This window comes from Suricata suricatta, chromosome 5 (genome assembly GCF_006229205.1).
Source record: "Suricata suricatta isolate VVHF042 chromosome 5, meerkat_22Aug2017_6uvM2_HiC, whole genome shotgun sequence".
NCBI lineage: Eukaryota > Metazoa > Chordata > Mammalia > Carnivora > Herpestidae > Suricata > Suricata suricatta.
In genome coordinates, this window is record NC_043704.1 from 96,844,184 (window position 1) to 96,871,435 (window position 27,252).

The following is a 27,252-nucleotide window of genomic DNA, read 5'->3' on the forward strand; positions in this document are numbered from 1 at the left end:
CTTTTTGGTCTAACTTCTTTAACGTGGCATGATTATTTTGAGATACATCTGTGTCCTTGGATATATCAGTAGTTTATCGTTTTATTGTTGTGTAATATTCCACTATGTGGATAGAGCATATCCTTACCAACAGGACGATGAGGACTGATCACAGTTTTCTCACCCTCTTATTTTCGCCATTTTAATAGGTTTGTATTTTTTCTTATTGTGGTTTTAATTCACATTTCCCTAATGACTAATAATATTGAGCATTTCTTCATACACTGATATGCTACCTGTATATCCTCTTCGGCGAAATGTCTGTTCAAATCTTTTGCCCATGCTGTTTTATTTTATTAAGTTTTGAGAGGTCTTTCTATATTCTGGCTATATACAGTTATCAGATGGATAATTTACAGATACTGTATTACAGCATGTGTTTTGCCTTAGTATTTTCTTAACATTGCTTTTGGTAATGTCATTTTCAGATTGTTCCCTACTCGTGTATAGAAAAAACACATTTTTAAAGATTATCTTATATCTTGAAACTACACTGAACTCATTTACTGGTTTTGATAATTTTTTGTTGCTGTTATTCTTTAGGATTTTCTATGGCTAAGATTATGTCATCTACTACTAAAGATAGTCTAACTTTCTTCCTTTCCAAACTGGATGCTTTTATTTCTTTTTATTGCCTAATTTCCCTTTCTGGAAATTTCAGTGTGGGGTTGAACTGTGGTGAGAGTGAACATCCTCATCATGTTCCTGATCTTAGGGAGAATACATTCAGTTTTCCACCATTAAGTATGATATCAGTTGTGGGTTCTTTGTATCAAGTTGAAGATGTTTTCTTCTGTTTCTGGTTTGTTGAGCATTTGTATCATGAAAATACATTAGAATTTGTCAAATGCTTTTTTGGGTATATTGAGATAATCATAGTTTTTGTATTTTATTTTATTAATGTAGTGTGTTATGTTGATTGATAGTTGTATGTTAAAGTAGCCTTGCATTCTGGTATAAGTATCAGTTTGTTAGTATGTAATCTTTATTATATGTTCTTGGATTCTCTTTGCTAGTGTTTAGTTGAAGATTTTTGCATCTATATTCATTAGGGATTTTGCTCTGCAGTTTTCTTGTGCTGTTTTTGTGTGGTTTGATATTATGATATTATTGGCTTCATAAAATGATTTGGGAAAAGTTCTCTCCATTTCCTTTTGTGTTTTTTTAAGAGTTTGAGAAGCATTGGTGTTAATTCTTTAAATGTTTGGTCTCATCTATTAGTAAAGCCATCTGGGCCTGGGATTTTCTTTGTGACAATTTTTTTTTTATTACTAATTCAATTTTTTTTTTACTTATATGTTTGCTGAGATTTTTTTATTTGGTCTTGAGTTAGTTTAGGTAATATTTTTGTTTCCAGAAATTTGTCTAGGAATTTCATCTAGATTATCTACTTTATTAGCATGCCATTGTTTATGATATTCTTATCATCTCCTTTTATTGTTATCAGGTCTATAGTAGAATACACTTTTATTTCTGATTTTAGTAATGTGTATTTTCACTCTTTTTTTTATCTTGGGTTGGTTTAGCTAAAGTTTTGTCAATTTTATTGACAAATTTATTTACACTTTAAAAAATAGTGTTGGAATTTTATCTAGCTTGTGAAGGCTGCTTACAGAGTTTCTATCAACTGTTTTTTGTGAAAGTCTGCTTGCTTTATAAAACATGATTTTTAAAGCTTCTGGTGTGACTGTGTGATGTGGTAGCCCTCTGTTTTTGTCTTTCCTTTGTGATTAATTATCTCATCTCCCATGGATGCAAGAGGTTGGCAGGTGTGTGAAGTGGGGATACAGAGGAAAGTATGTTCAATGCCTTTAATGGGAAGAACTTTTTCTCGGTTAGAGTCCAAAGTTAGAATGAAGTCCATGGTGTGCATCGGGAACACTGTTAGTGACCTTCAGGGGACAGTGTCTAATTTGGTGCTAAGAGTCATATGTCTCCTTTGTATACTGATTTCACTAAATTCATGAGAAAAATACTTTCTGATTTTCTATTTGTTACTTTAGATAGCAGTGGCTTTTACGAGTAAAGAGATTTGTTTCTATGATCTGCTGTCTAAAGGAGAATTTCCTTGTCAGTATAAACTCCAAGGCCTGAAGGGAACTCCGATTTGTATGGACTATTGGTACAACCCGCTTGATGCCAATGAATCGATTCTTTCTTTTGGGGACACAACCGGAAAGGTAAGTGAGGGAAGGAAGATTGAACACTATGGATTTAATCATCAAACTGTAGCTTGATATAGAAATAGAAAGCAATAGAAAGCAAAGCTTGTGACCTCCTAATTGAGCTACATTACAAATTATAAGGCTACACAAGCTGGACATGGAAAAGGAAGGATTAGGTCACAGTTTCCTTTCTTGCTTATGAAAAACAGTCTTCATGTGGTTTTCTTGCCTATGTGTAGTCTCATTTTCCTTATTTAGAAAAAAAAATTGCAATTTTTTTTTTTTACCACAGGATGCTTGATCGCTTTGGTCCCAATTTTAATGAACATCAAATATTAAATGCCCAAAGTTATCCCTTATAACTCTTCCGAATTAATTATTCTGATTTTCACTTAAAAGACTCCTCTGGGGGTGCCTGGGTGGCTCAGTCAGTTAAACGTCGACTTTGGCTCAGGTCATGATCTTGTGGTGTGTGGGTTCGAGCCCCGTGTTGGGCTCTGTGCTGACAGCTAGCTCAGAGCCTGAAGCCTGTCTTCAGATTCTGTGTCTCCCTCTCTCTCTGACCCTACCCTGCTCAAGCTGTCTCTCTCTCTCTCAAACATAAATAAAACATTATAAAAAAAAAAAAAAAGGCTCCTCTGTCCCAGCCTCTTGGGCTGTGCTTGTTTCCTGCATCATGTAACAAGGGGATAGATGCATTAGACAGGTCAACACAAAAACCCGGACACTGGATGCAATGATTCCTCTTTCTACATTCCACCTAACCACTAAAAAGTTATTATTTGTTGAATGACATGGGAATATGCCCATGAACTCTGAAGTAGTCTAATTTGAACAATTTCCTTTCCTAATTGTGAAAGCTTTTCATTCTTTGTGTTTTTAATCACAAGTGTATCATAAAAGCAAATAATGAACTGCCCTTGGTAATTGCTTTACCAGCATTATAATTGTTCTGTCTTTTAATATGGCTGCCTGCATCCTTTTAATAATATTGAGGAGATTCCCATTAATGCAATGTCTATTCCTTATTCATCTTAAAGAACATAGAAGTGTTTTTCCAACAATGATCCTGCCCATTTTGTTTTCTTTTTAATATCTCTCTCAAGGTTCAAGCAATTGTTTTCACGACAGCCTTGATTTCCCTGTTTGAGCGTCCTGCTAATGCACATGAAGATGAAGAAGTTACTGCAACTATTAACTGGACAGAGTTGCTCTCTGGATATCACAAATGTTGCTATACATTACAGCATAACCTTCATCATGGAGATTGGGTCAGGCAAGGTGCTGAATTTAAACAGGAATGAAAGAAATGGTCACCTTAGACTTCTGCATTTACAGTCTTTGATGAAAATGTTTCCCATAAAATGTTACCCTCGAAATCAGTCATTGGTACTCTACAGGTTTGGGGCTGGATTGTCTGCTATTTCCTAAACACTAGCAAGAATTCTTTCTGTCTTTTCTTTCCTTCTAAACTTCCATGCAATTAATTCCGGTAAACTGTGCACTTAAGACATCTCAAGAGAAGGGAGAAAATTGTCACAGAATCCATTAACTTCAACTCACCTCTGATCCTCAAAATCTCATCTCGCCACATCCGCAGCTGCTTAGTGAAAGAATGTAAAGAGTGCCCTCAAAACCATGCCTTTGTTTTCTTCATGTTTTCACCAAACTATATTTGTGTTCAAATGTATTTTTTTCCTCTTTGTTGATATAGTGACTGGATTCCTTTGATCTAGGGTACTTGAGTAGTATTTCTCTGTGTGATAGATTTTGCCATAAAATAGCTTCTATAAAAGGAAGCCAAAATATTCCCAATACCTTGCCACCAATGAGTTTATTAGTTTCACTATATATATAAACCTTTTAGAAAAATTGCCTGTTGATGGTCCACGATCCACGTGTGCAATACCTGCTCTGATATCTCTTGGGTCCAGACACTAGACTATAGTAATCTTCTTACTTCTAAATTGCAACATTAAATTATGCCCATTGAGAGGAATGGAAACTAATAGTCTCTTTGTTATCTTATAGGTCTATTCCTAATATACTCTGTAGGAGAAACAGTCCAAATGGACCCAGCTACTGGCCCTTATAGTAGTTTTACTATCTTTAGAAATTTAGGAGTTTAGAAGGTTGCAACTAATTCTTCTTTTTTTTTTTTTTTTTTACATTTATTTGTTTTTGAGAGACAGAGACAGCGCGTGAACAGGGAGGGTCACAGAGAGAGAGAAAGAGACATAGGCTCTGAGCATGGAGCCTGATGCAGGGCTTGAACCCACGAACCATCAGATCATTCATGGCTTGAGCCAAAGTCAGACATTCAACTGACTGAGCCACCCAGGTGCCCAACTAATTCTTTAATTCATGACCCACAATAGTAATATCCAGAAGGATATTACTATAGGTTCTGTATTTTTTTTCCTTCACTATAAATCATATCATGTCTTTGATACCTTCTGCCCATCCTTTAATTCTGGCTGATACTGAATGTGGGAAAAACAGAAGATGATATTTTTGGTTATCTACTGTATTCACAGGCACAAAATTATGTGTCATGTTTATATAACATGGACATAAGAATCCTAGTATTAGAAACTGCAGGGAGCTATTGCAACTACTTCCAAACAAGAATGGTCATTGAAGTATAATTGATATTCAGTGTTTCATTAGGTTCAAGTGTAGAACATAGTGATTGCACAACTCTATATATTATACTGTGTTCACCATGAGTGTAGCTACTGTCACCATATAATCTACTACAATATCCTTGACTGTATTCCCTACACGATACCTTTTATTCCCATGATTTATTCATTCTATAATTGGAATCCTGTATCTCCCACTGTCCTTCATCAATGTTGCCCATACCTCATCCCCAGCAACCATCAGTTTGTTCTCTGTCTTTATGGGTCTGCTTCTGCTTTTTGTTTGTTTATTCATTCATTTGTTTTTTGGATTCCATATATAAGTGAAATTATATGGTATTTGTCTTTCCCTGTCTGATTTATTTCACTTATCATAATACCTTCTCGGTCCATGCATGTTGTTGCAAATTGGAAGCTCTCATTCTTTTTTATGGCTGAGTAGTATTCTGTATTGTGTGTGAGTGTGTGTGTGTGTGTGTGTGTGTGTGTGTATATATATGTATTTATGTACACACACATATGTATATATACCACCTCTTCTTTATTTTCCATGTCTTGACTATTATAAATAATGCTACCATGAACATAGAAGTGCATCTATCTTTTTGAAGTAGTATTTTTGAGTTTGAGTGTGGGAGGGGTAAATACCTAGTAGTAGAATTACTAGATAATGGTATTTATATTTTAATGTTTTGAGGAAACTCCATCTGGTTTTCCACAGTGGCTGTACCAATTTACATTCCCATTAACAGTGCATGAAGTTTCCTTTTTCTCTACATCCTCACCAATACTTGTTGTTTCTTGTCTTTTTGATTCTACCGTTTTAACAGGTGTAAGGTGATATCTCTTTGTGGTTTTGATTTGTATTTCCCTGATGATTTGTAATGTTGGTCATTTTTTCATGTGTCTGTTGGCCATATCTATATGTCTTCTTTGGAAAAAATGTCTATTCATGTCCTCTGCCAATTTTTTAATTGGATTATTTGGGGCCTTTTTCTGTATTGAGTTGTTCTTTATATATTTTGGATGTTAATCCCTTATTCAATATATCACTTGAAAATACCTGTGAAGCGATCCTAAAAATTTCTGTACCTACATCATAACTTTTATCCTGCCTGTCATAACTCTTTCAAGACCAAAAGAAATTTGAATGTTTCACATACAAATCACATCTATATATAAACTGAAAGCTTAAACAATCTTCTTAGGACGTATGATAGGTCCTGTATTCTCCTTAGTGTCTACTGTAACAGGTGGTGCATGTTCTGTCCTATTTTCACCTTCTCACTGTTTTTAAGCAACTAACTTGTGACATGTTTCAGTTTTATTGGTGTGTGTGAAAGAGAGAGAGAGATAAAGTGTGTGTGTGTGTGTGTTTACACTGCTTAGAATTCATTGAAATTCTTGGATATATGGGTCTGCAGTTTTGATTAAATTTAGAAATTTTTCTATTATTTTTTTCCAAAGTTTTTTACTCCTTTTTTTCCCCTGGGAGTCCATTATGTTTTTCTTAAATGTTTCATATTATCCTGCAATAAGCTTTATAAATTTTTATTCAATCTTTTAAAAATTTGTTTCAAATCACTATGTTTCAGTCTAGTTAAATTTTATTTCTGTGTCTCTGAGTTTCCGTTTCTTTTCTTCTGAGGTATAGCAGAATGGTTTCAAAGGATGGGGCTGCCTCTCTGGTTCATGTGGGCCAGATCATCCCAACCTAGCTCCAGAGGGGTGATGGCTCTGCACAGAGTCATGGGGTGGCCACACTCAGAGGAGCCAGCAGTGAGAGCCCCTCAGAGAGCCACTGCATAGGTGGACAGCACCCACCAAGCCATGGAGGTATCATTGCCATTCCAGTGGACTTGGAAGGGAGAGCATCAAGCCAAAGATAATTATTCTTGAGTGTTACAGTTTCACCGAGTTTACTTGGTTAGACTTTGTATTTACTTGGTACCTATTACCCCTTTCTTCTTTCCTATTTCTCCCTTTTGGAATAGGAATGCTTATCATATGCCTGTTCCACCACTTTTTTGGAAGCACACAACTTGTTTGATTTCCTGAGTTCACAGTTTGTGAAGAAATTTTCCTCAGGATGAATTGTATCCCAAGTCTTACCTGTATCTGATTTAAATAACACTTTGAACTTAGAGTTGATGCTGGAAAGAGTTAAGACTTTTTAGACTATTGGGATGTAATTTGCTTTCAAGAAGGACGTGGATGGGAGAGGGGCAGAATGTTATGGATTAAATGTTTGTGTCCATTCCCAAATTCAATAGTTGAAATTCTAACCCCCATCTGATGACATTAGAAGGTAGTGCCTTTGGGAGATGGCTAGTGCAGCTCTCGTAAACAGGATTCATGCTCTTATCAGAGACCATAGGGAGTCTCTCACTTCTTTCCCATGTAAGGACATAGCAAGAACTAGTCCACCTATGAACCAGGAAATGGGCCCTTACCAGACACTGAATCTGTTAGCACCTTGATCTTGGACTTCCCAGTCTCCAAAACTATGAAAAATAATTTTTTGTTGTTTAAGCTACCCAGTCTGTATATTTCATTATGGCAGCATGAGCCAACTAAGACACTGGATAAATACTCTGAAAAATATTTTAAAAGGAAAAGGAGATACCAAAAGAAATCTTGGTCAATATTAGTAGATTTTTTAAAATAGGAGGTTATGTATGGTTAAAAAAGTGATTGGGGTAAAAAAAGGTTGCAAATAATGTATAGTTTAATACTATGTGAATCAATATTGAGGAAAATGGACATAGGAGAAGATAATTTAAAAAGGATAGAGTCTAGAAAGGTGAAGAGTTTATAACATTTTGTCTTATTTGAAATTTTAGATTTGAAGCCCAAAGTACCTCTGAAAGAAGGACCTAATTCAGTCCTAACAAATGAATGAATGTCTCTTCCCAGATTTAGCAGTAGAGATTAGAAGCTTAAATACAATTTTTTGTTTGTTTGCAACTCAGTTAGTTCAGTGTGAGGAGAAGGAACGAAATTCTAAACTAAGGAAGCAGGGAGAAAGAGGCGGGCAGTATGGAATCAAAAATAGTACAGTGGAGGGGTGCCTGAGTGGCTCAGTCAGTTAAGCACCCAACTTCGGGTCAGGTCATGATCTCACGGTTCGTGGGTTCGAGCCCCGCGTCAGGCTCTGTGCTGATAGCTAGCTCAGAGCCTGGAGCCTGCTTCTGTGTCTCCTTCTCTCTCTGCACCTTCCCCTCTCATGCTCTGTCTCTCTCTGTATCAAAAATAAATAAAACATTTTAAAAAATTAAAAAAAAAAACAAAAATAATACAGTGTGGTTAGGAGTACTCCCTGGTCCGTAAGACTTACCTGCCAGGAGCAAGCAAACAATGGTTGCTTTCATTTGCTATATATATATATATATATATATATATATATAATTTTTACCCTAGTGATGTAAATCAATGCTCCTAGAACTCCTCAAGAAATATTTTTGCTGATTTTATTCTTAGTGTGAGGAAAGAATATACAATTGGGGCAAGAAAGAAATACATGAGCAAGTATGGTAATGTTTCATTGAAGATAAGGATAAAATATTTATAAAACTGAAATGTCAAAGGAAAAACTTAATTTCAGACATAAGAGTATTAACTTACTGCTTTAAGAGAAGGTTCAGATTTCCAATTTAAAACTTTGAAGGAGAAATATTTTCATCTTGTCTGAGTGGTTCTGTGTCATACTTTAATAGAAAAATAATTACAATCTGAAATGCTTGTAAATTAAGTACAGAGGTTTTATGCAATAGGGGCAAGGCATAAGTGTCTTGAATCTCAGAGAAGTTTTCCTTTTTTGGGGCCCACTAATTGCCTCCTCATAAAGAAATATCATTGGATACCTTGGAAACCATAGACTGGAAGTATAGCTTTTGAAAAAGTGAGCACTAAATTGCCATAAATAAAAACCATTGATTTTTTTTTATTATGATGTTAAAAGGTGTATTGTCCCCTTTGTTTGAGCATGGCCAGGAGAAGGTACAAAACCGTTTGGACTGATAACAAAATCACTAACTGCTGCACTAATTAATGGAAGTGTGCCAGAAAACAGAGAATACAGATACCAGGTTACATTTCCTTAGGAAGACTTTTTAATTGATAGAGACTAAGTTTGGAAGAGAAGCTACATTCAGTCTGGTGTTGTGCTTTGTTCCACTTCCCTGCATCTAATTCAGTCCAGACAAAAAGATGGTGCATTCCTGAGTTGGCTAGAACACTGTGACCTTCCTTCCTACCAGTCCTCTCACTGTGTTTAAAGCAGTTGAAATCAGCTTTGAGCTGGTAGCCTAGGTTTGAAGAGGTCTCTTCCTCCAGACTGGTGTTTTTGTTGTTGTTGTTTTGGGTTTTTTTTTTTTTTTTTTTTTTTTTTTTTGAGAGAGAGAGAGAGAGAGCGAGCGAGCATGAGCAGGGGAGTGTCAGAGAAAGAGGGAAACACAGTATCTGAAGACAGGCTCCAGACTCTGAGCTAGCTGTCAGCACAGATCCTGATGCGGGGCTCGAACCCACAACTGTGAGATCATGACCTAAGCTGAAACCAGACGCTCAACTGACTGAGCCACCCAGGCACCCCTCCAACAGCCTGTTTAATAGCCTGGTGGAAGGTTAAGATCCATTTGTATCATGAACATGGGACTCTAATCAGCATTTTGAAAAGTCATTAAATTATTGCATTTTTATTTTTTACTGTGTCTAGCAGTACTGAATTAGATGTGTTTTGATTTTTAAGAATGAAATAGATAAGTGATTCTTTCCTTCTTAAAATGGTAGTTTGTCAGAATGTAAAGGTCATGCGGTGGTGTTGGAGAAAGGGAGTCAAACCTCAAAATAAGAAATGCAACTGAAAACAAACTGTCTCAAGCAAGAGATGGTCAAAGAAAGTTCAAGGTAGGGTGTTTTCCTAAAGTCAGAGGACTCCTAAAGTAACAAAGCTTGGAAAATGATAATAAGAATTCCTAGTTAGAAGTAGCCCAGTTTTCTACTCGGCTGCAGCGTCTGCCTGTTTCAAGATGATATCAAGTGGCCTCATTCTAGCTTATTTCACCTTCACCTAATGGCGTTACTTACTTGGTTTTTGGGTATCACATTCCATTTTCAAATCACTTTCCCACCTTAACTAATTGCCATGACACAGGGTCATTGTCACAGCACAGACGCCAGAACAGAGCAGGGATCAATTACAGTTGGCTTAATGCCTTTTTTGTGACTAAGTGGCAAAGAGCAGAAGCATGGAAAGTATACATAATGGACAGACATGATTAACTTGTCTTTTTTTCCCCCTCACAATATTATCTAAAAGTAATTTAAAAAGTGTTTTTCCTCTACCAATCTTCAAACTCACTGAGAATATTAAATACTTATTTATTTTATCAGCTCACCCCATTCCCTTGCTTGATATTTTAAAAACTTTTCCATCATAACCTATCATTTCCTTTCCTGTCTCCAAGAAGTGAGGAAAACATTTTTATTTATCAGATAATTTGATTTTAAGGAAATGGCTTTACCCTCACCTTTTACTTGGGCATTCTCATGAGCTCTGGCATTCTACAATCTAATCAGATGCAAGTTCTATCTTGGCCTAGAAATAAAGTGTGAATTGTTAAGCCTCCGATACGTAACACTACAGGCCCATAAATGTCGCTTGGTAGCCTGCAGATTCAAATCTAAAAGCAATCCTTTGAATACCCGAGCAGAATGTACTTCTTTATAGGTTTTTCTTTGTAGCCTCAAAACTGAAGATGATAGTTGGATGTAATGTGGGAACACAAGACAAAGTAATCTTCTGGGTAGAAATATTTTCTTTTGATTGTACTGTAATGACATTATGAAATTTCCATGGATTTAAAGATATAATTATAGGGTTGTGTACTTTAGATCAGTTACTATTGCTTCACAGAGTCAAGTTACAGTAACCCTTAGCATTTTCTGTAAACAAAAGGAATATTTTCATTGAGATTGCTTCCTAATGAGAACGGTTGTCATCAGACCTAGACTATTGGTACTTCCCGTAAAGTAGCAGCAGTGGTATAGTGGGTGCTCAGGGACCTTTATTGTCCTGAAATTAACTGCTTCCTAGTGAGGCTCAGAGGACTCACCTTTGTAGGAACTGATCACGTTTTTTTTTTTTAATGCTTATTCATTTTGAGAGAGAGAGATCCTGTGCATGAATGCACGTGTGTGCGTGCACACACACACACACACACACACACACACACACACACACGAGTGGGTGAGGGGCAGAGAGAGAGGGGGAGAGAGAATCCCAAGCAGGCTCCTGCTGTCAGTGCACAGCCTAAATGGAGCTCTGTCAGGAACCATGAGATCGTGACCTGAGTCGGAATCAAGAGTCACACGTTTAACCAAATGAACCACCCAGGCACCCCAGAAACTGATCATTTCTTAGGTTTGTTTTCCCTCTCTTCCTCTCTCTCAACTTTTTCTCTCTCTCTCTCTCTCTCTCTCTCTCTTTTTTTTTTTTTTTGAGGGAAAGACAAGTGAGAGAAAAGGATAGAGAGAAAACAAGGAGGAGATAAGAGTACTGTTCCTGGAGGAATAGGCTATTTGTCTTTTGGAGCCTGTGACTCTGACGGGTCCTCCTGGCAAGAGGCAGCAAGACCCTTGCTTGGGGGATGGGATTTTGCTCTGCGGTATCTGGTGCTGGGTCCCTGAGGACACAGGAACAGCCATTTTACCCTGGCCGTGTTTGTGCCAGACGTTGAGGCCTGGCGATCTCACTCGAAGTTTCCAGACCAGTCACAACGTAAGCGAACCCTGGTTTGGGCACGAGTTGGACCTTGGAGAGCAGCAGATGCCTACTAAGCACCCTGCCTGCCTGCTTCAGACCCAGGAGCAAGAACCCAGGAATCTGGCCGGTCACTCATCTTAAAACTCCAGAATCCCATATGATTATTGTGATTAATGTTGTTTTCTGCCACATGTGCCAAATGAAAAAAAAAAATTCAAGGTATTCTTAGCTTAGGAAAAAGGTCAGAATGTAGACTTCACTGTAACTTCTCACTGTAAATCCTTTAGTAGAACGGAGAGGCATTAACGAGGTATTTTCCTTTTTTGTTTGTTTAGTTTTCATCACTTTTTTTTTCTTTTATAGTTTATTGTCAAGTTGGTTTCCATATAACACTTTAGTGCTCATCCCAATAAGTGCTTTATTCCATGCCCATCACCCCCGTTCCCTTCCCCACCACCCCTATCAGCCCTCAGCTTATTCTCACCATTCAAGAGTCTCTTGTGGTTTGCCTCCTTCCCTCTCCCCAACTATTTTTTCCCTTCCCCTCACCCATGGTCCTCTGTTAGGTTTCTCCTGTTCCACTTATGAGGGAAAACATACGGTATCTGTCCTTCTCTGCTGACTTATTTCGCTTAGCATGACACCCTCGAGGTCCATCCACTTTCCTACAAATGGCCATATGTCATTCTTTCTCATTGCCATGTAGTACTCCATTGTGTATATATACCACATCTTCTTGATCCACTCATCAGGTGATGGGCATTTAGGCTCTTTCCATGTTTTGGCTATTGTTGACAGTGCTGCTATGAACATTGGGGTACATGTGCTCCTATGCATCAGCATTTCTGTACCCCTTGGGTAAACCCCTAGCAGGGCTATTGCTGGGTCATAAGGGAGTTCTATGGATAGTTTTTTGAGGAACCTCCACACTGTTTTCCAGAGCGGCTGCACTAGTTTACATTGCCACCAACAGTGTAAGAGGGTGCCCATCTCTCCACACCCTTGCCAGCATCTATAGTCTCCTGATTTGTTCATTTTAGCCACTCTGACCGTTGTGAGGTGGTATCTAATGAGGTATTTTCTATGTACTGGGTTGTGTCATCATAATCTGGGTTTAAGTTTTGACTTTAGTATTATTAAAACAGTTTAATTTTGCTCCTGTTTTGTAAGAAACCAACTAAATATCCATCTCTCTCTCTTTTTTTAAATCAGTTACTTACAATGCATCTTTAGATGCTCTCATTTCCAGTACAACCAGCAATACAAACACTGTGGTGGTGGCTTGGAGAGAAAAATCAAAAACGCCTCTTAAAATGACATCCTTCAATGTTGCCGAGGGCATTCATGCTTTTGATTACCACTCTCGGCTCAATTTAATTGGTATGTAAAATAAATCATGGTAACGATGAGGGCCTCATAAATAGTCGGGGATGTTTATTCGTATGCACCGAGCCTCTCCACCTTCTTGCTTTATTGCCAGAGAGACCAACTTGAACAGCTCACATTTTATTGCCTGAGAATGTCTGATAATGATGCATTATGATGTGCGGCATGCATGTATGAACTACATCGGGGTGAAAATATGAGAAAGTGCCCTCATGCTTTAATTAGTGTTTTTATTAGAATTTGTGGGGGATGTAAGATGATATAGAGAAAGAAGACAGTTTTCTGTGCCAGGTCTGCTATTCGGCCGTCTTTCTAACACCACCAAATGCTCAACCCCCTGTGGCTGCTGTTGCTACTGCCGCCACTGCTTCTGCTGCTGCAGCCACGACACTTACACGCCAGAACCGTAGAACGTAGAACGCTTGCCCTGTTCAGAATGCAACCCACGTTGCTTTTTGAAAACTTTCAGATTATCCTAGTTTTAGTTTAAAATGAGAGTTCTTTTTTTGATATGAAAGAGGATATTGTAGCTGAGGAAAGAAGTTATAAAGTTTTCGGGCACCAATGATGTAAGTAAAGTACATGACATTTTGAAAGCTGGTCATTTGATATAGTATATACATTAGTTCAAACACTATGAAAAAGTCAGGCACTAAAACTTAATAGGGTAATTGTGGAGAATGAACATACATGGCCTTCAGTATGGGTCATATGAATAACCCTCATTTAATAATTATCACTCACATAAAAGGTATTGGTGTCAGCTAGGAGGCTGAATCTCTAAAATCCCTAATAATCATGGCTGACAATCATAGTAAAAGATACCTTGAATAGGAACTCGGGAATATGCCAATATTCACCTTTCAAAGAGAATTGTAGATCTATTAGAGAAGGCTGGGTTGCGTTTGGAAGGACTCAAATATCAACCATTTCATTGATTCGTTGATGGATTATTGACCCTTTACACTGGTCATTACTTTGTACCTGGCACAGTGCTGGAAAGAGAGGGGTGAATAAGTTCAGCTCTACAGTGGGCCCTAAACAAGAGAAAAACAAAGCAGAGGTCTCTGAGTTTCCACAAACCTAAAAAAACCACTGTTCCACACGCTCTTGATGTGCTCCCTGAATAACACCAATTTGTGTTCAAAAATACCTTATTCTCTCAATGGAGCAGGTCAGAAATATAATTCTGCTGTTTGTGTGCTTGTAAATACTCAACTGTTTATATGACAGTGGAAATAATTTGTTTCCATATACTTTTTCATTAATTTGAAAACTTTAAATATTGGTTTAGTTGTTTCTCACTCCTGGGATAACTAACTATAAATTGGTCAATATTCCTGGGCTGTGCGAGCAGGAGAAGGAAAGCGTCAGGACAGAGAACCAGGAATTTGTGGCCTCCTGGTTGGGCCGTCGGCTGCCTCCGAAACGGGACTTTATTGTCCTGTCACCCCATGAATACTCGTTCCCCACTTCCCCCTCCATTTCAACCGTTTCCAGTAATAGAACCCAGGCCCTGTCAGGCTCTTCCTTTCTTTGAGGCAGGGTGCATTCGTGCTCGGAAAGCATTGAACAACCTACAGCTGTGCTAGATACACTCATTTCAAAACAAAAATGTTACGGGTGATTCATGTACTAAGAGCACTTTTTTTTTTTTTTTTTTTTTTTTTTTTTTTTTTTTTTTTTGCTTTCTAATTCTGCTTAGCAACTGCTGGCATCAACAATAAAGTTTGCCTTTGGAACCCCTATGTTGTCTCTAAGCCAGTTGGTATTCTTTGGGGTCACTCAGCAAGCGTGATAGCTGTCCAATTCCTTGCCACAAGAAAACAGCTTTTCAGCTTCTCCAAAGATAAAGTAAGCAATATTGTACATTTAATTTATTTACTTCTGCCTCCTCGGTTCCTCTCTAAATCTATACTTGGTTCTGAATTCCCCTGAGGGAGGGTGTGGATTTTTTAAATATACTGGCTAACTACTCTATCTTTGGAAATCTTAATTAGGAAAAGATATTTATGGTAACCTAAGCATAGTCCTGGGCAACTAGACAAAGTATTTCTTTAAAAAAAGAAAAACTTTTTTAGATGATATACTCATGGATTTAATCTTTGTGACTGCACTCTCAAGAGCTCACATCTGGAGAGTTTCCAAAGTTCTGATTAATGCAATAGAAAAACACAAATGGAGAGAAGGAAATGTTGCTTGGTAATTGTAAGATGTGGAATAGGCAGAGCTAATTAGTTATTTTTTTATATGGAAGAAACTAGGTAAATTAGAAATTTAAGTTAACCTGAAGACTGTCAAGCTCATTTCAATTGTGTAAATCAGTCCATTTCTATTTGGTGATGTTGATGGGATATTTTTTAAATGTTGGACAAAAACATGGTACCAGAACCAGGCAGTCCAGGCTGAATCCTGACCATGTTATTTACTACCCATATCCCCTTAGGAAAATTTCTTAATCTCTAATAATCTTGTCATTTGTTTTTCTGTAAAACTTTCATTTTACATAATGCCTAATTTATAGATCTAGTTAACATGTGCTAGATTTCAAGACACTGAGACTTTCCCTGAATCTGACTTTTTATTTTATTCTAAAGTGATATGTGTATATGTAAAACTTAAATAGAACTCATCTTCATTCAACTCCTTAGCCTCTTCCCACCCACAAATCTTGCCTAACTTGCTTATTTTGCTATATTACCTACGGTGTCAATCTTCTCCCTATTCTGGTTGATTCTACCATCAAAATATGTTTATCATCCTTACCTCTCCCTCTCTGCGGCCACTGCTCTAATTCAAAATCTCCTCCTCTTTTGCCCCAAATATAACAGAGGTTTCCTAACATTTCTCCCTACTTCCAGATGGTCTGACTCCAATCCTCCCTTTATCCTGCTAATTAATCTGTTTGTAAAAAAAAAGCTTTTTTTAGCCTTCATCTAATCCTCCGTCTAAATTTCAACTCCAGAATTCTTAAGCTTTTGTACAAAGCGTTCCCCCAGTCTGTCGGCCGCACTTTATTTCCCGCTTTTCTCTCTCATTCATTCACCGCTCCAGCCGTATCCCAGTTGGCCCTTCCACCATGCTACCTCAGGCTCTGCAGTGTGCTCTTGCTTCTCCTTTAGTGCCCTCTCCCTGGCGGTCAATTGGCAAGTGCTGGTTTATCCTCAGAATCTCAGACTTTCGGGTGTCTTTCCCGCACTCTTAGGGGTTTCCTCCTCTGCACTGCAGCTGCACCGGTGGGTCTCTCATTGAAACATGTATCATATTGAATCAAAATTGTTAGTTTGCTTCCTTAAGCAGGGGCGGTACCTCTTCGGCTTGTACACTTGGTATCCATCAAGGGGTCGGCACCATTTCGTGTTTGTTATGTCACTATTTGTTGACACCTTGAAGGGAAGACGTGTTACTATGAGTCTAAAGGACCAAAAAAACCTCAGACTGAAAACTTTCTGGTGTCTTTCTCACATTTCGTTGTTTTATTTTTTGAGATCTTTGAACATTCAGACATAACTTTCAGTACTGGATTTAACATAATGTGCTTTGTATACTCAACGGTTATATATGTATATCTTTTACTAGATTTTGAGTCCTTAAAAGCAAAGCTTATTTATTAAGTTCATTTTTCTGTTTCCCAGGACATAGCATATATTAATGTACATTAAACACATGCTGAATGGGACATGTAAAATAGTGTAACTATCAAAACTAATCGATGGGATTCATGAGGTTAAGGACTATTATATCTTTTTTTGGATTCTGGCAAACACACAGTAAATCCTCAATAAATCTTAAATGAATGAGTCTTTATCAAACATAAATACAAAACAAAGAACAAGGATTTTATCATTACAGAATTCCATGAAAGTGTTGAGTGAAAGAAAAAGCACCAATCCTAGAGTCAGTTAGTAAACCCTTTATTCATCTTACTGAAGACTGTAGCCTGGGAGACAGTATTTCAGGTTGTTCTGAAGAACTGCTCCAACGTTTGTCCATTTAGAGAAGATTGTATACAGAAAGGGGGAAGGGTACACATGTTGCAAGTTCTCCAAGGTGTAATTGCGTGTCACAAGGTATACTGTGTTTGGTTGTAAAGATTAAGATTTACTGATTTCCACATAGATGTGGGAAAGACCCTTTAGGTCATCCTTAATACATGGTGTTTCTATCATACCTGATTTTTCAAAAATAACTACCTGCGTGTCTCTGCCTTACTGGTTTTCTGCTGCTTGTTTCTGGTTTCTCCTTGAAATCATTTGAGAATCATAGGAGTTTTAGTGTTACCCACTGCAGGTTTAGTGCACGAAGAATTTTACAACTTTAAAAGCAAATAAAAAATGTCAGAGTCAGAATTGATTGTTTGTAGGTATCATCAAGGTTAAGGCTGCCTAGACTCTTCCAAAGCTGTTTTATCATTCTATTTTCGCTTTGACTTCTAAACGATTACATTCTAATAAAGCTTGTCATGCTGTCTTTTACATTAGTCTAGATCCATTTCACTTTGATAAAGGCATAGTAATCTTAGTCTTTATGTCTTCACAACAAGCAACAGGGCTGTCTACTACCAGGTTAAGCCTTTGCTCTATTGCTATACAATTCTGTTGGATGTTTTATAGGACCGGGGCAAAGGAACAGGAGAAATGAAAGAAAACATCTTTTTTTTCAAAGAGCCTTTGAATGAATCATATTTTCATCAATGAGTTAGAAACTTTGAGACCAAAGCAATTTAGATCTAAATAATTTCTTCCAAAGATGATCTGAGATTTAAGTTGTTGTTGTTGTTGTTTTTCTGAAGACTGCTCTATTACCATTTTACAGCGATGATTAAATTTATCTTTACAGAATTTGGTAAATCTGCTATCATGCTAGTCCATGATAGTCCATAAGCATTTTGCTTTCGACTCCTAAGCTGTCACTGATGACAACACCCTGCTGGCGGTCAGTAACTTGGGGTTTGGAGGAGGAATTACCAAGGGGAGTAAAAGGATTTTCAAAGCCTAGTGGAGATCTCTCTGCTGAAAGCCAACATTGCACCCGCTGGCCTGAATAGGCTCTTCTATTGCTCCTAACTCTTCTCTTCTAGGCTGTTCACCAATTTGGCCACCAGAATCAGATCACTTTGGAACTTAATCCTTTGTTTAAGGTTGTGATTTTTCTTCTTGTTTTTTCTTCAAAATTTTATTTAAATTCTAGTTACATATAGTGTAATATTGGCTTCAGGAGTAGAATTTAGTTATTCGATACGTTTAACACCCAGTGCTCGACAGAACAAGTGCCCTGCTTAATATCCATCACCCATTTAGCTTATCCTCCCGCCACCTCCCCTCTATCAACCCTCAGTTTCTTCTCAATACTTCAGGGTCTCTTATGGCTTGCTTTCCTCTCTTTTTTCTCCCCATTCACTCTATGTTCATCTGTTTTTTTTTTTTTAATTCAACATATGAGTGAAATCCTATGGTGTCTATCTTTCTCTGACTTACTTACTTTGCTTATCATAATACTCTACAGCTCTATCCACATCATTGTAAATGGCAAGATTTCATTCTTTTTGATGGTTGAGTAATATTCCATTGTGTTTATATACCACATCTTCTTTATCCATACATCAGTTGATGGGCACATTAGCTCTTTCCACAGTTTGGCTATTGCGGATAATGCTGCTATAAACATCGGTGCATGTGCCCCTTCAAATCGGTATTTTTGTATCCTTTGGGTAAATACCTAGTATACTAATGCAATTGCTGTTCATAGTATAGTTCTATTTTTAACTTTTTGAGGAGATTCCACACTGTTTTTTACAGTGGCTGCACTGGTTTTCTTCGCATTCCCACTAATAATATAAGAGGGTTTCTCTTTCTCCACATTCTCACCAACACTGGTTGTTTCTTGTGTTGTAATTTTTAGCCATTCTGACAGGTGTGAGGTGGTAGCTCATTGTGGTTTTGATTTGTATTTCCCTGATGATGAGTGATGTTGAGCATCTTTTCATGTGTCTGTTGGTTATCTGTATGTCTTCTTTGGAAAAACGTCCATGCATGTCTTCTGCCCATTTCTTAACGATTTTTTTTGGAGGGGTGTTAAGTTTGATAAATTCTTGATAGGTTTTGATACTAACCCTTTATCAGATATGTCATTTGCAAATATCCTGCCCCATTCCATAGGCTGCCTTTTAGTTTTGTTGATTGTTTCCTTTACTGTTTCCTTTGTTCCTTATCTTGATGAAGTCCTAATAGCTTATTTTTGCTTTGGTTTTCCTTGCCTTCAGAGATGTGTCTGCTAAGGAGTTGCTCTTGCCAACATCAAGGAGGTTACTGCCTGTATTCTCCTCTAGGCCTTTGATGTTTCCTGTCTCACATTTAGGTCTTTCATCCATTTTGAGTTTATTTTTGTGTATGGTGTAATAAAGTGTAATAAAGAATAAAGTTTTATTCTTCTGCCTGTTGGCGTCCAGTTCTCCCAATACCATTTGTTGAAGAGAGTGTCTTTTTTCTAATGGATATCCTTTTCTGCTTTGTCAAAGATTAGTTGGACCTATAGTTGGCCAGAAGTCAGGTCCACTTCTGGGTTTTTCTATTCCACTGAATAGAAATTTCTTGTGCCAGTACCATACTATTTTGATGACTACATCTTCACAATATACCTTGACTTTTGGAATTGTGGTGCCTTCAGCTTCTTTATCTTTTTCAAGATTGCTTTGATTATCTAGGGTCTTTTGTGATTTCATAAAAATTTTAGGACTGTTTAAGGTTCTGAGTTTTTTCAGGCCCTGATTTCTACACTGTAGACCCAAAGTCGGTAAGGAAATGCAAAGTGAGACTTTTGTGTTATGACTGTATCTTACCTGCTTGTCTTCCTTTTCCTTCTGTGTACTCTTCCTCCTCAATGAAAATGTAGTGCAAAAAATGAATATTCCTTTTATTTCCCTTTCAAATCAAATTTTTCCCAAAATATAGCCATTATTAACTCTTGATGTATATTTTCTCATAATTTTTATTATACATTTGGCCCTTAAACAGTGTGAGTGTTAGGGGCACCTACCCCACACATAGTCAAAAATTCATGTATAACATTTCACTCCTCAAATACTTAACTACCAATAGCCTACTACTACTGTTGACTAGAAGCCTTACTGATAACATAAATAGTTGATTAACACATATTTTGTATATTTTATATATTTTAGACTGTACTCTTACAACAAAGTAAAGTGGAGAAAAGGCAATGCTAAGGAAACAAAGGAAGAGTACATACATTTACAGTATTGTACAGTAAAAAATCGCATAGAAGTGGACCTGGAAAGTTTAAGCCCATGTTGTTTAAGGTTTAACTGTATTATATATTACATGTATATAATTAATATTATACTATATTATATTATACACTATCCTATGTATAAGTACAAATACAAGGTAGTATTTATTATTAGTTTTTACATAAATGGTACCACACAAGACATATTTTTATGCAACTTGGTTTTCCTTAAATAATAGCTCCTGGAGATCTTTCTGTGTGACTACACATAGACCTAAATTTTTACCTGCTGCAATAGTAATCCATAGTAATAGATAGTCATAACTTTATTATCAAGCACCTGTTGATTATAAAAGATATTTTCTAATTTTTTACTTTTATAATCAATCTTTAAAAATTTTTTTTGTTTTTGAGAGAGAGAGAGAGAGAGAGAGAGAGAGCAGGAGAGATAGAGGGGGAGCATGAGCAGGGGAAGGGCAGAGAGAGAAGAGGACAGAGGATCCAAACTGGGTTCTGCACTGACAGCCTGATATGGAGCTTAAATTCATGAATTACAAGATCATGACCTGAGCGCTTAACCGAGCGAGCCATCCAGGCACCCCAAGCTTTATAAATTCTCCCTCTCTCTCTCTCTCTCTCTCTCTCACACACACACACACACACACACACACACACACACACACACACTTTAAGACACTGTATGTTAATTTCTTTGTGATAAGTTCCTACAGATAAGTCCCTAGAATGGATGGTCTTGGGTCAATAGAGATGCATATTCCTTAAATAATTCTGATTTCAGGGTGCCTAGGTGGCTCTATCAGTTAAGTATCCAACTTTGGCTCAGGTCATGATCTCACCATTCTGAATTTGAGCCCCGCATTGGGCTCTGTGCTGGTAGCTCAGAGCCTGGAGCTGCTTCAGATTCTGTCTCCCTTTCTTTCTCTGCCCTTCCCCCGCTTGTACTCTGTCTCTCTCTCTCTCAAAAATAAATAAGCATTAAATTTTTTAAAAATATTGCTGATTTAGATCTAGAAATGTTGTACTCATCAGTATACTCATCAGATGTGTGTAAATGTTCCTGTTTCTCCAGTCATGTCAATAATGGATGCTATTAATGTATTCACTGTTTTTGTGAATCTGGTGGGCAAAAACCTATGATGAGTTTCTTTTTCAGATTTATTTTTACTTATTTATTTATTTTTGAGGAGTGCATCTGATCATGCCCTTTATCTTACTAACTCTTGTCTTTTTCTTATTGATTTGTAGTAGTTTGAAAAATATTTTGATTATCCTTCATTACAGATAATGCAAATATTTCACTTGTTTCAAGCATATAAGAAATGGTTTTCTTTATGGCTCTAGAGTTTGTACCTACCTTAGGAATATCTTCCACACTTCATATTTATAAAATATGAAATATATCCTTTATTTTCTATCAGTAGTTCTTCTGTTGTTGAATATATTTTGCATTTACCTGCAAAATTTTTTGCAGTTTATATAAAGTTTTTTTTTCTACAAATGGATATCCAAATTATTTTCTGAATAATTTGTCTCTCATTGGTTTGAAATGCCATTGTTATCATCATTTAAATTACCATATATATACATATATGTATGTATATGTATATATATGTATATATATATGACTTTTTTTTCTGGATGCCTTATTCTTCCTATTAGTCAACTTGTCTTTTCCTACATAATATACCATTTAACCAGCATCACTATTGTACGTTTTGATACCTGGTAGATCGTTTTACACTTCTTCTTTCTCTTTTTCAAATTTAACTATCTTCTGCATTTTATCTCTCCATGTAAATTTTAGGATCAATATTCATGTTTCATGAAAAAAATACACTAATATTTGGGTTGAAGCTGCATTGAATATGATAATATTTGATGTCTTTAGAGTACTGAGAAACCACAGCCTCTATTTCACTGTTTATTCATTCATTTAGCTGTCTTTCAGAAACATTTCATTCACAAATTTATTCCCATTCCTTGTTCTGGTTTTTCCTACATATTTTAGGAATACTCCTGACTTTAATGTGAATGTTTCTTTTTTTAATAAAATCTTTAATGTGTATTTATTTTTGAGAGAGAGAGAGAGAAAGCGAGAGAGAGAGAGAGAGAGAGAGAGAGAGAGCGAGAGAGCGAGCAAGCATGAGTAGGGGAGGGGCAGAGAGAGAGAGGGAGACGCAGAATCTGAAAGTTACTCCAGGCTCTGAGCTGTGAGCACAGAGCTCAGTGCGGAGCTTAAACTCACAAACCACAAGATCATGACCTGAGCCGAAGTTGAACAGTTAACCAACTGAGCCACCCAGGCGCCCTTAATGTGAATGTTTCTAATGGAGATGTTACCACTTTTTCTATAACCCATTCATTGAATTTTTAATTTTAATGTCGTTTTTTTTTTCTTCTACGACAATTTTTTTTTAACTCTGGTAATTTTGGATAGTCATTTTGGGGATTTTGACTTCTAGCTCTTTAATTTCAGTGAAATTATTATACGTCCTGATTTAGCAATTCCAGTATCTGGAGTTCTGAGAGATCTAAATCTGGTATTTGCCATTCTGGTGATTCTTTCTCATGGTGACTTGTTTCTTTGTTATGTTTTGTTATCTTTTATGGTTACCTCATTTTTCACTGTTGCCAAACTCTAGGCATTCTGAGGAACTAAATTGGAGATGCTTTCCTGCAGAAATTTCTATTTGTTTCTGAAGGTGGAAATGAGGAAAGACGCTGCCCATGGCAACTGCTTTCTTCTTTTCTCTTGTCCAGTGTAATTGAACAGTCTTGCCTCAGTGCCTGCACCTTGCGGATGGTCTGAGGCTTAGGCTCCTGGTTGTAGGAGCTTTTCCGTGTTAAGTTTGTTACTTTTTCCCTCTTTTTTCTTTTGGATCTGTGGAGACTGTTTCCACTCCCTGAAAACGCAGCAAGACAGCAGAAATTGTATTTTCTTCAGAATTGTGCTCCTTTGAAGTAGAAAGGCCTCCTACAAAAACCTGGACTGTAATGATATGTGAAACAGCGTTCCCTGGTTCTAGCCGGTTTTTATTTGTTTCCTTCAAAGATGTGATTAGTATAAATCTCAAGAGAGTAGAAAGGAAGGAAGGAAGAAAGAAAGGAAGGAGGGAGGGAAGGAGGAAGGGAAGAAGAAAGAATGAAACTTAAAGTGTGAGGTTTACTTTGTAAAATAAAATAGGAATAGTGATCTTTGAAAAGCTAAATTAGAAAAAAAAATTTGAAGACAGGAAAATTCTGTAATGTTTTCAGTGTTATGTAAGTAATGGTAATAGCAAAAATATCAGTTAATTGAGTTTTTTTTCAATTCCCCAAATAAATTTTTTTAAATGATAGGTTTCTTTATTTTTACTGAACAAGCAATTGAACTACATGGTATAAAAATAAGTGGTAAGCTTCTTGTAAAATAAAATGGTGAGAATAAATATTCAATTTAATTTTCCATCTATGAGAATTTCACAATAAAGTCATAGTTTACTTTGTCTTAGAGATGTGCTTGTTGGATCTATTCATCCTCCCATTAGGCAACTGAAAAATCCCCAAGTTACCAGCAGTGATGCAGGCCAAATACACTTTTGTTCTGAAAAAGGAAAGCACCTGATATAGAATGTTGGTTTAGTTAAGTTTGTTAAACTTGAATTTAAATTTATTAAGGCTGATCTGGGACATCAATGAGATTTTTGCAGAATAAGTCACAGTGTTAGAAAGGTTTTGACTTTTTCAAGTTCAGTGATATAATACACAAACCGACACTTAACAGAGATCTTCTCTCATATTTTTTGGGAAAAAAAGAGAAGATAATGGTTATGGTAACAATTTAAAGATGGGTAGCTCAAGAGAAGATTTTAATTTCCAGCCAATATTTTAGGGTTAACTTCAGTCCTGCAGGAAAAAAAAAAAACTGGTAAAAATATTTCGTAAAGGAAGCTCTGTTTTGTGACTTTATGATAAAACATAAAGTCGAATACTTTTGCTTGCATGTATTATGTCAAACAAAATTGCCTTTAAGGGTTCACTGATGATGCTTTCATGGATTTTCCAAAGGCTTAAATTATAAATAAATAGGTTTGTTAAGGCATAAAGGAGTAGTTAGGAGACCCCATTCCATCAGGTCCTGTTACGTCATCATCTGTAAGTAGGTTATCCATTTTCGTGGATCACCCCAGAGAGCTGGGCTGCTGTGCTGCTGCCCTCAAAATCCCCTCGTGATATATATTCTCTTTCCCTTTTCCTTATTTCATTTTATATCTTCCCCCTACAGGACAGCAGGAGTTAGTAGCAAATGTTTGATGAAGCCAAACAGATCTCACTTAGATAGTCATCTGAGTCTGTTTTCTACTTTTCCCTCACTTTTATATTATTATTAGGGAACTATGAGCCTCTTTTGTCTCCTACTTTGAATTAGACTTGTAGGGATGCCTGGGTGGCTCAGTCAGTTAAGCGTCTGACTTGGGCTCAGGTCCTGATCTCACAGTCCGTGAGTTGAAGCCCCATGTCGGGCTCTGTGCTGACAGCTCAGAGCCTGGAGCCTGCTTTGGATTCTATGTCTCCCTCTCTCTCTGCCCCTCCCCCACTTGCATTTGTCTCTCAAAAATGAATACATGTAAAAAAAATTAAAAGAAAAACTTGGAAATGTTGCCAATATGTAAATAATAGTGATTTGATTTTAAAAAGTGCACTGAAAACAGATTCCCTTTCTGTCCGTACGTCTATTCATGCACCCACCCATCCATGAAGTTACCCATTTACAATTAGTTAGAGGACAAAAAAACAGTTTTAGTTATTTATTTTCTTATCTGTTTAGCACAGTTTTACTATGTCTATGTGAAATGAATTCTGTCGCTTGCAGGAAGCAGGAAAACAATTCTTCAGCAAAATTAGACTGAAAATATGGTGGTGTCCTACATTTCTTTAGTCAGTCTTCAGAGTGTACCCTCCTAAATTTGTTTGAACTGTTGTTGTTTTGGAATCTACAGATAATAGGTTGAGCAACCTCAGTACATTCTAGACAGAATTGGCAGAATTTCAGAGCTGGCAGGGGCCCCTTTAGGAGAAAGGTGAGGAAATGAAAATGTAAAATGGCATATGTAAGCTGAAAAATCTGAGTAGTATTAAAATGAGGATCTGGGCATCTGCTCTCAGCCCACTGATTTCTTGTTCTAATGCATGTGAATAACAAAGCCTTTGCTTCTATAATCCTGCATTATTAAAGGGCCAACAGTTGAAACAAGGTAAAGATTAAGCGGAAAAATGTTTTCATCATTATGTAAAAGGCTAAATTTTGTCTTGCTATTAGATCATACGCTTGGGTACTTATTCCTCCTAATATAAATATGGAGATGAAAGAGAAAGCCCCCAAACATGCCATTTCAAGAACTAGACTTGTGGGGGGCACCTGGGTGGCTCTGTAGGTTAAGCATCTGGCTTCGGCTCAGGTCATGATCTCGCGGTTCGTGGGTTCGAGCCCCGTGTCAGTCTCTGTGCTGACCGCTAGCTCAGAGCCTGGAGGCTGTCTTCAGATCCGGTGACTCCTTCTCTCTCTAACCCTCCCCTGCTCATGCTGTCTCTCTCTCTCTCTCTCTCTCTCTCTCTCTCTCTCAAAAATAAATAAAAACATTAAAAAGAAAAAAAAAGAACTAGACTTGGGAAGGCTGAGTTTGGACAGACATTGCACGTTCTTAGCCATCATGATAAAAACAGAATGTGCAGTTTAAATGAAAATTTGTGGAAAACAGAAAATAAAAAAAGTATCAATTTGTTCGACTGTAATTTTAAGCTTAGGTGTTTGTTAATTTCATCTATTTTTCCTACTAAGAGTCAAGAAAACCTCTCTAGGAAATCTGGAATGAAAATTGATAATAAATATATATCTTTTTGCACTGTAGCCTAATTCTATCCCAGAAGTCAGCTTCAATGTAAAAGAGAAGAACCCAGGGTTCTCAAATACTAACTAGATATTTAGGTGACATTTTGTCAAAGAACATGATTAGTAAAACTGAATTAATGTGAGATATTTTCATGATTATAAGCATAAAGATTGATTAGGAAAGAAGGAGAATATAGTTTTCTGGTTTAAAGCCAAGTCACATAATATTACTGACTAAGCTGAGAGAAAGAGTTCTTGTTCAAGGGTATTGGCATTGACCTTAAAACCATGTAGAGAAGTCAAGGTAGAATGCAAAGGAAATGCTTGGGAAGTTAAAACAAAACAAAACAAAACCCACATGCCTGAGCCCCATCCTCAGAGATTCTGATTTAATACACCTGGCAGAAGGGTCCAAATAGGTCATTTCTAAGGTACTTAAGAACCACTTGTGTATAGAATGTGGTAGTATAGAAAGAACTGGAAAACATGGCATATGACGTGATTTCTAGGAGAATACTAGAACACTGTTCTGTGCAATGATAGTAATATATCAGTATTGTTGCTTTGATTCTCAGCAAAGAGAAAAATTAGAGAATTAAAGATGGAAGGGACTCAAAGTGAGAAGGGATCACTAATTAAGAGAGTGAAGGGATCTTCAGAGGAAAAAGAGAAACCAGAACAATAAAAATTTATTTTAAGAATAAGCAAGGAATATACACATTTTGATGAACACATATTTCTAGTTTTGATTGCTAATAGCAGGAACTAACCTATCATAGACTAGAGGTTATCGCTCATCTATTTTTAATTTTTTTGTTTAATTTATGTAACTAAGTGTCAATAAAATATTAAAGGTAACATAAATTATTTGAACGACACAGTGGAAAATTATTCTGTAGAACTTATAGTCCATTAATACTGTTGAGTTATTACTAATGTATATTCAACTATGCCCCAAATTATTATCCTGACATGAAATTAGTTTCTACTTTTTAGAAGGGAGTCTATACTAAACAAGACAGGATTCTGAACAATGAGGGTATAACTATTATAAGCAGTATGGGTATTTGAGAATGATGGTGATGTGTCTAATCTTGTGGCTTTAACATTCAAAAT

General features: G+C 36.8%; 1 protein-coding gene across 1 annotated transcript in view; it reads left to right on the plus strand.

Annotated features, from left to right (window-relative positions):
• The window catches only part of WDR49 (WD repeat domain 49), a 133,211-nt gene that overhangs the window by 24,190 nt on the left and 81,769 nt on the right, over window positions 1-27,252 (plus strand). Inside the window, exons 4-7 of the mRNA XM_029940784.1 lie at window positions 2,043-2,219; window positions 3,311-3,485; window positions 12,825-12,992; window positions 14,704-14,852. Of these exons, the coding sequence (XP_029796644.1) occupies window positions 2,043-2,219; window positions 3,311-3,485; window positions 12,825-12,992; window positions 14,704-14,852 (669 nt within the window). The remainder of the gene's footprint in view (window positions 1-2,042; window positions 2,220-3,310; window positions 3,486-12,824; window positions 12,993-14,703; window positions 14,853-27,252) is intronic.